At 35.0% G+C, this 10,182-nt stretch overlaps 1 protein-coding gene across 1 annotated transcript; it reads right to left on the bottom strand.

Annotated features, from left to right (window-relative positions):
- Positions 1 to 9,225: 9,225 nt before the first annotated feature.
- LOC101976465 (olfactory receptor 5M5) lies at positions 9,226 to 10,182 on the bottom strand. The gene has a single exon (XM_005331609.4). It carries the CDS (start codon positions 10,180 to 10,182, stop codon positions 9,226 to 9,228), a length of 957 nt encoding a protein of 318 aa, XP_005331666.3.

The following is a 10,182-nucleotide window of genomic DNA, read 5'->3' as shown; positions in this document are numbered from 1 at the left end:
TGTACCTCACTATCTCCAGTACTCAACAGTAAGGGCTGCGTTCAAAAACAAATAAATGAAAAATGTTACCCATTTCACTTGGTCCCCAGTATAACCTGAGCATTTCCCACCATGCAGTATCATTGGAGAGAGGCAACATTCATTTCAAATCAACAGTTGTGGGTATTTTAGATTTTTTTTCTTATTTCATGTTTTTTTTGTTTTGTTTTGTTTTAAGAAAATGAATGTAATAGAAGAAATATAAAAAACGCAAGGCAAAAAAAGATGATTTCTTTAATTCCTTATTTCCCTAGGCCAGGATCTACCTTGTATAGATATGAAATTTCTTGTGGTAAGGTATTTTTAATATATCTGATTAATAAAGTAATCAATTTTCATAAACAATATATTCAGCATTTTTTAAGACTAATGTTATTGGAAACATTAAAATCTAAGATAAATATTTTAAAGCCTTCTATATTGATGGACTTGAGTCTTATTGAAGATAATCAATTTTTTCCAAATTTGAAAAAGATATTAAGTGAACTGGCTGAGAAAAGAAAACAGATATGACTACAAATCTATCTTTAATCACTAAGTTGTCTTTCCTTGATGTTAATTTATCAGATTTTATTATTAAATATTCACTAAAATGAATAAGAAATGCTTATGCTTTCCAGGCACATGAAAGGAATTTATGATACATTCATCACAGCATATAGCAGGAGAGAGAAGCAAGAAAACCAAAGTGGTTTTTGTTCCACTGAGTAATTCTGTTTTTGTAGTCTATTCCATTAATTTCAAGCAAATCTCTTCATCTTTAAAATATGAATGTGTACTATAGTTGATCCTAGGTTGTTTCTAATTTAAAACCAAACCCATAACTAGTGACTGTATGCAGGAGATTGGGAGATAACAACATGTGGTTTTACCCTGAGAGCTTAGTGAAACTCTACTCAGGGACAGCAGAGAGCTAGAAATCTTGGATAGGAATAAAAAATGGCCTGGGAAGGAGATTTACCTCAGTTGTGTTCTTTCCTGGGAGAATTATCCTGAAAGTCTTAATGAGAATTTTTTTTCCTATGTGCATACAAAACATTTTAGAAAATACTTCAACTGTTTCTTTTACCCTAGTTTCACAAGTCAAAAAACCAAGGTGGAGATTCTGCCGGCTGTTAAGAATGTCTGTTCTAATTCTGCATTACAAAGTTGGGGGCTGGATGGGTTCACCCTAAGATAGCTGTAAACTGAAACTCCACTGATCACCTGCCTTCCATAAGCTCTAAACTAGAGGACTATGGTGATATTTAGGTCTCCTGGAATTAGGGTTAGTTGAAATCCAGTCCCCAAATCCCCCCCTCTCAAATTTCATCATTTCCTTTTCCCAATACATGGTAAAAGGATCTTAGGTCTCTGTGGAAACCTCCACTTCATTCAAAAGGTTTGCATCAGTGAACTGATTTAACTCTGGAAACTGATTAAAGGGAAGAGAATCTTTTTTTTTTTAAGATTCAAGTTAGTCCTTTATTCAACAGACCTAAAAGTTTTCTGCCCTCACAAATTATGTAAGAATTTGGACTCTCTTGTGTTTCTTTTCTAGGAACACCATGTCTAAACGGCCAACACCATTGGTCTGAATAGTTCAGAGCATCATGATTTCCGCTTTGACTGTTTCCCATTACAGTCACCACATCCAGAATGCCTTTGGATATTGCCTGCTGTCACTTTGCCCCTTGCCACATCCTATTGCTTTGCTATTCTTACACTGATGTTTTCTAATTAAATGACTTTTTTTCTCACTCTAAAGTTTAAGAAGATCAATCATGGAACACTTAAAGGATGCTGGGACTCCACACAGGAGTTTACATCTCAAAGCATTGGTGAAGAATTTGTATTTTGAACTCTCCCAGTATCAATACGTAGGTCATAAATAGCAACTCCATTCTAGCATTCCAATCTCACTAAGACCTAAAATCCCTTTTTTGGTAATAAATCAAAGGACATCAGGCATTTACAATTCATGCACAATGGGTCATTTCACCCACATTTTAGTCAACCAATCCAAAAAAGTTGCAATGTTATAGTTTGGAGCTAAAAAACTGTTCCTGCATTAGGCAATATAAGAATGTGTAGAGGTGAAATGGCCAGTTTATGAAAGATACAAGTTTAATCAGTGGATTAATTGATTTGATGGGTTGATAATTTGAAAGAACTTCTAGGTGGCAATTCTAGGCAAGCAAAGCATGCTGGGAGGGTAGGTCAAAAAGAGCACAGTCTGAAATATATCTTCTCTCTCTCTCCTCTCCGTTTTCTGGGCTGCCGTGAATTGAACAACTTACCTCCGCCATGCCTTTCCACCATGATGATTTGCCTCCCCTTGGACCCAGAACAATACAGTGAATCAACTATGGGCTTAACTTCTGAAACTACAGGCCAAAATGATTTTTTCTTCCTCTATATTGTTATTTTCAGCTGTTTGACTCACGAAATAGAAAATACTTACAACCTTTCCTAAATCTCCAAGCTGCAACATTAAATTCACCTTCTATGCTTAGAGGGTCTACATCAATAAATTCATTCTGATCCTACTTTTTGTTCCTTCCATAATCCCACATCCTTAAGATCCATTTTCATATATGTTCTATAGATTTATACTTTTGTATAAATTATATAAATTGGAAAACACATGTAATTCTTTGGGGTATAACACACCTCCTCATGTGTCACACTGTGAACCTCACCTTCAGGGGCTTTCTGTGACCTGAGTCTAGTTACAGATTCAAAAACATAAAGGAGTGGCAAAGTGGGTCTTGAGGCTGATCATCATTTCCTTATTTGGCAAGAGGCTGCTCTTTCCTCAGAAAAGGCATTACACAATAATTCTTTGCATACAAAGGTAGAAAGACCAAAATCACAATGGTGAGAGGAACTGTAACTATTGGGTTGGGGATACCACTGCCACTGATGGTAGATGGGTAATTGCCACTGGAGCTGAGAAGAAGGCTTCTGTTGGAGATGGTGACATCAATTCTATTGGGAATTATGCATTTTTGCCAGTAAAAGAGGTAGAACCCCTCTTTTACTGGCAAAAAAAAAAAACAATTGGAATTTAGAATCTGAAAGTTCCCAGCTTATCAAGTTCTTTCCAAAATTTATTCCCATCCTAATTGGTAAGATCCTACTCAGTATTTATATAAATATGGAAATGGAGGCACTCCTTCAGGGCACACATAAAAACTCTTGGGTTTGACCTGAGCTCAAAGTCCTGAGCTCATCTTATTCTATCTCCACATTGTGAAGTGAAATCTGGAGTAAAAACTCAATGCTATTGTATTCTCTTTTTCCCCCAAAAGTGTTCAAAATCATGATGTACAGAGCAGCTTACCTCCTTGCATTTTAGTGGTTGGATAGAAGAATTGATTAGAAGTTTAGAAGTGGTTGATTAGAAGAATCCAAACCAGACAGTTTATACAAACAGTACAATTATTCAGGACAAACTATTCAGGAAATTAATTTTTAAAATTCTATTCCTCTAGAACTACTCCCTTTATTCCAAAATCATTGGCATTATTTGAGAGATAAAGAACCAATAAGAGAGATGCAGAACCAATAAGAGCAATGGACATGTATATATGTATTATATGCATGTATTTCATATATATACAGATATGTATATATATATATGTATATGTATAAATGTAAACATACATATATATGTGTGTATATGTGTATGTGTACATTATAAATGTACACATACATATATACATGTACATATACACATGTATATATATATGAAATACATGCATATAATACATATATATTCATATATACACAAAACTAATATATATATTTGTATGCATGTGTGTGCATGTGTGTTTACATATATGTTCTATATGTATGTGGAATTGGCTTATGCAATTATAAAGGCCAAGAAATTCAATGATTTTCCATCTAAAAACTGGACAATAATAAAAGCCCATGGCATGGTTCAGTCTGAGTCTGAAGACCTGGGACTTAGGACAACTTACTGTGTAAATCCTGATGCAACCTTAAGATCTAAGAGCCAGAATAAACAACTTCTGAAGATAGAACATGGTTGCTTCAGATCAAACAGAATCAAAAACTTGCCGTTCCTTTGTCTTTTTGTTCCTGGAAGTCCCTCAACAGACCAGATTAGGCCAACACACATGATGAGAAAGAGCTTCTTCAAGTCTACCAACTAATCTTATGGTTTCCTCCAGAAAAATATTCATAGACACCCCAAAATAATAGTTTGCCAATCATCTAAGAAACCATTAGCCCAGTGAAGTTCACACATAAAATTAACTCTCTCTCTCTCATTATTTTTTCCAGAATTGCATTCTTTCTTTCTTTTATTTGATGGTTCAGAGGAAGAGTCACAAACCTATACAGCAGATAGTATTTTAGTTTACTACTGATTCCTTCTATGAGATGCTATTACCACAATATAGTTATAAGATAGAATTTAAAAAAAAAAACAGGAAAAAAGAGAACGATTTTGCTAATTTACAAAATAGAAAGATTCCAAATTTGTTGGTAAAATGTAAATTTGGGAGTTGTATACACTCCTAAGGAATATTCTTGAGGTCCAACATGTTTTATAGTAAAATATTTTTTTTTAAAATCTGAGTAGCGGCAACCTGCAAAAACACAACAAAGGCCTCTGATATTGCTGAAGAAGGCAGCTATGATGCTAAACAAGTCTATGTGAAACCACACATACTGGCAAAGGCAGCCACGTATGTGTGGAGGACTCTAGACTCCGTGTTGTAACTGCATGGAAGGCAGATGACCATATGAATGTGATTGCCACAGATGCCCACAGGAATAAAACACCAAGTCAACAGGAATGCAAACATGTTATAGTGTTGACATAAACTGACTATAAAAAATAACTTCTCAAATAAAAAACTAATCAGAATTTGTGGTGTTGACCGATGAGTGAGGAGACAGACTGATGATGTGGTCTCCAAATGTGTGCCCAAGTCTTCCACAACAAGGAGAGTGCATAATGCAAACAATAAGACCAAGAAGGCGGGGTGCAATTCTGGACAAGTGGTCAACCTCAGGAAGCTAAATTCCTTCTCTCGAGTCTGGTTTATTCTTAACATTTCCAGATGAATTCTTCTGTTGAAAGGAAATAAAAGCAGACTAATTATATATGAATTATGCACATTTAATTTATTCATTTGAGATTATCCCTCAATGTTCCATATGTTTTACAGAAACATATCATCACCTTATAAAGGTAATATTAATTATCGATTGTAAGGTATCTTTGCATCTATCATTTTTTTAGGTAGCACAAACTATGTAAACTAAGCAAAGAAAGGAATTACTCCCAAAGCAGCTTTTCTGACCTTGTGGCATTTACACTGTCATAGAGGACACAGACATCCATTATATCTGAGGAAAGATAGCTGCAATAAAGGAAAATGTAGAAGGAATAAAAGAGGTGAAATAAAATTTTAGTAATGGTAAATAAGAAGCTAACTTTTACTGAGTAAATACTGTGCTGTCTCAAGTGCTTTTTAAGTATCAATTCATAGATTCTTCTACATTGCATCCCTAAGAGAAAAGGATGTTTGTTTCTAAGAGAAAGAAATTGAGGGAGAGAGAAGTTGAGTAATGTGTCAACTATGTTTGATTCCATGCTTTTATCTATTAATTTAATAGAAAAATAATGGATTCAAGACCTGACCACAAACTCACTTTATTGAACAAGTTGAATTTGTCGACACATTATAAAGAAAGATGTTTCCTTGTAGTAGATCATGTTATTTAGTGTGCATGTAAGTATCAAATCTGATCAAGAATGCTTTTGACAAAGCCAGCTTTAGCAACAGCAAGGTGCTAGGCAAATTGGTGAGACCTCATCTCTAAATGGAAATACAAAATAGGCCTGGGGATGTAGCTCAGTGATTGCATGAGTTCAATCCCAGATTGAAAAAAAAAAAGATTAAAATTTAAAAAGAACGCTTTTGAAAGACAGAAAATGATTGTAGTATTCATTTCGTGACTTTATCCCTATATGAAGAATAGTTGGGAAAAGAATATTATGAAAATAGGGGAGAAAGCACAATACACACACTTGTAATTCTAGCTACTCCACACTGGGGCAGGAGGACCACCTGGCCACAACTTTAGTTAGAACCTATCTCAAAATAAAATATAGAAAGAGCTGCAAATGTAGGTAATTGGTTCAATTCTGAGTATAGTAAGAATTTTAAAAGGCAATATGGGTATAAACTTTAATGTTAGATTTGAACTTGCTCAGACCTAAGTGATTTTAGGTTTATAATTAGATTATGAGTCTTTAGTTCCTCATCTTTAAAATACAGTTTACAACACTGACCCCATGATATTTACAGGCAGAGTAAACAAAACAACATATGTTAAAACAATGCTTAACCTTTGGTAAAATTTATTACTCTTTCTCTTTTTTGTGTACATGTGTGTGTCTTATTATTGATATATATATCAATAATATATATGATACATATATGTGCATCTTACAGAATTCTAACAGATGTTTGATATATATATATATATATATATATATATATATATATAATAAAAAATATCTGATGTAAAAAATGTCAGGATTGTAAAATTGCAAATATGTAAAATAATTTTAATACATATGTATATTTTTACTAAAGAAATACTAAAGTATGACACTTTTAATACAGTAGGGGGAAATATAAAATATCTTCTGATAATTATTTCTTAGGAAGTACAGTAATTTTTCTCTATTTTCTTCTATATTTTTATCATATTTCCCAATTTTCTCAATAAATGAAGTATCCAGTAGATGAGCATATACTTATTCTATGTCCTACACACTATAAGATGGACTATAAAATAGATGGTATTAACAGGCCAACAGTGTGATTCCAGCCAGCCTGTCAATTCATGAGGTCACTTAGTGTAATTCTTCATTTATCTTAAACTTGTGTGTATCTGGGCGTCTTTATGAGTTTCAGATTGCTAAAGTCATCCCTAAATGACAATGATTTATGGTCTCTTATATTTCTGAATTTACTGTTGACTTATGACTAATAATATAGTTTCTTGAACTCTTTTGTTGGCCCATGCAAAGATGCTGTTCTTAAATCTCCAAAAATGGGGGCACAAAGCTGATTTTGACAATGAAGATTTGTTTATTATTTTACATGAAATCATCATTGTACTTTTATTTGGTTCCAAGTTAAAGATAGAAGCATAAAGACTGAAATTAGAAAAATAAATGGAATAATAAAGGGGGTGGGTTTGCAAAACTAAATATGTGTGTGTAGTGAGGTAGTAATACATCCAAGTGTATGTTGCAGTAGAATTCCACAAATTATTAATTAAGTATACCAACTGAAAAAATGGTTCTTTGTTTAATATGTGCGTTTTATAGAAACTGTGGGCAATTCAAGTTTCCATATGAAGACATTTGTATAACAACATCTAGTTACAATAATTGTATGGAGTAAAATAGAATGAATGAATTGGAAAATGTTACCTGGTGGAAGTACTGAGCAGAAATTCACTCTAAGATAGAGAGAAAACTGAGAAAAAATATTTATATTTGAGATGTTGACCATTTATAGTCTGTGGCTTTTCCTTTTTCATTGAAAGACAGGTGCATAGATATGAACACAAACTGGTTCTAACAGATGTTTTTCCAGGTTTGAAGTAACCTGTGTAGTAGCTGGGTGGGCTGGGGAGAGTGCATAAAGGATATATATATATGTGTGTGTGTGTTGCACAATCACTGAACTTTTATTCACTCAGACTCAATTGCTTTTTCTTCTCGTGCATCAGTACTTTTGCATTATTACATTAGACCATATAACAGATTGTGTTGATTGCTCTTTGCAATTTCACAGCCCCTACATAATTGTACCATTCTGAAGCTCCTGAAAAACTCCTTGATACAGGAAGCAATGTGTGGCTTACAGAGGTACTTTAAAATTTTGTCAACTTTGCTGATAATAAGTGACTTCGCATTTACTAGGATTTTACATCTTTTAAAAAATCAACTTGTTATTGTTTCATTTAGCATTTAAATACTTGCGAACAAGTCAACATGTTTCACTCTAAAATTAGATCTGTAAATAAGCAATGGTAGAAAAGAACAACTGTAAGTAAAATTTAAACTGTAACAAATAACAGATTTGAGGTCCATCCAGAAAATTGATTAATAAAAGAGAGATGATGGAAGGCATGAGAATTCTTGGCCCCAGAAATGTCACTGATAAGCTCTACAGATGTCACAATTGTTTGAGGACAGTCCTATGCCCTTGTAGGAGCCAAAGAAGTTAATATCTAAAAAGTAGCTGTCTTGAAAATCATTCCAGTATTCTGTTGTGGAAGAAAGAAGAAAGTGTCTTATTGAAAGTTATTCTCCCAAGTGAGAGAAATAAGTTGATTTCAGAATGGACATGAAGGGTTAGTATAAAATGTTTCCCCTGAGGTGAAACAGAGTAGTTCTCCTCCGCAGATGTGGGGACAATTCTTTGAAACACAGGATTGAATCCCTATGCAGTAAGTATTATAGAATGATAAGCCACTAAAAGTCAGCTCATGAGAGTCAATGTGTTTTACCCATTTTGTGTAAAAGTATACACATAATCATACATTTCTTGGTAGATACATAAAAAAAAATTTTCTGGAAGCCAATCACGGTGTTGCATACCTGTAATCCCAGTGGCTCAGGAGGCTGAGACAGGAGGATCAAAATAGCCAGCCTCACCGATTTAGCGAGACCCTGTTTCAAAATAAAAAATCAAAAGGGCTGGAGATGTGTCTCAGTGTGAAAGCACCTCTGGGTTCAATCCCTGGTACAATTTTTTTTTTTTTCTGAAAACTTAAGAAATTGTTAATAGTAGTAAATCTGGAAGTAAAACTGGAAAATCAGGGTTGGGGAAAGAAATGTTTTACTCTAGACATCTTTCTATAAAATATATAATTTTTTAATATCATGTTTAAAATTGTAGATACAAAAGTATACAAAAGAAGAATATTCATTTTCCATATCTAAATGCACACCTCCTCCCTGTTCACACAAACATTCCCCTTATATGTCATGGAAACGATAAGTCTTTTGTGTTTTGCTGATAGATCATATATTTTCATTATGGCAATAAAATGAGCTTTACTACAAATTCTATTAAATTTGGATACAGTTCTTACAAATAGATCTCTGATTTATGGAAAGAAAGATACTCGGTGACTTTATTTAGAGAGCACATTTCTTCTGATGAGTTTCCGAAAAGCTTGTTTCACATCCTTGTTTCTCAGACTATAAATGATGGGATTCAACATAGGGCTGACAAAAGTGTAGAAAACAGCAATGATTTTGGACTGTTCCACTGACTTGTCCGTGGGAGGTCTAACATACATGCAGAACAGGGTCCCATAAAACACAGTCACTGCCACCAGGTGGGACCCACAGGTAGAAAAGGCTTTGCGCCTGCCTTCGGCAGAACGCATCCTCAGAATGGCCATGAGAATGAAGATGTAGGAGATGATGATAATGAGGAGGGAGTTGGAGAGATTAAACCCTGCTACCACAAACATGGATGTTTCCTTAATGAACGTGTCAGAGCAGGAGAGCCGGATGAGGGGGGGATCTGCGCAATAGAAGTGGTTAATGATATTGGAGCCGCAGAAGGTCAGGCGGTAAGTCCACATGGTTTCCATCAGGCCACTCAGGAACCCATAGATATAGGGACCAGCAATCAGGCGAGCACAGACTCCTTTGGACATCTTGCTGCTGTAAAGCAACGGGTTACAGATGGCCATGTACCTGTCGTAGGCCATCACCGCTAGCATATAATACTCAGTAATCACCATGGCAATGAAAAAATAGCACTGCACTAAGCAGGCAGCATAGGAAATGGTTTTCTTCTCCGATAAAAAGTTCACCAACATCTTGGGAGTCACGTTAGTGGAATAGCACAAGTCCAAGCAGGACAAACTGGCGAGAAAGTAGTACATGGGAGTGTGTAGGCGGGAGTCCACTTTGATCAACACCACCATCCCAAGGTTGCCCCCAACAGTGATCAGGTAGATCGCCAGGAACAGCACAAAGAGGATGGGCTGAAGCTCTGGGCGATCCGTCAATCCCAAGAGAATGAATTCTGTCACCAAGGTGGAATTTCCTCTGACCATTTTCTTAGATACCAACAT

Source organism: Ictidomys tridecemlineatus, chromosome 4 (genome assembly GCF_052094955.1).
Source record: "Ictidomys tridecemlineatus isolate mIctTri1 chromosome 4, mIctTri1.hap1, whole genome shotgun sequence".
Classification (NCBI taxonomy): Eukaryota; Metazoa; Chordata; class Mammalia; order Rodentia; family Sciuridae; genus Ictidomys; species Ictidomys tridecemlineatus.
The sequence above is the reverse complement of the archived record's forward strand: the minus strand, read 5'-3'. Positions and strand labels throughout refer to the sequence as shown.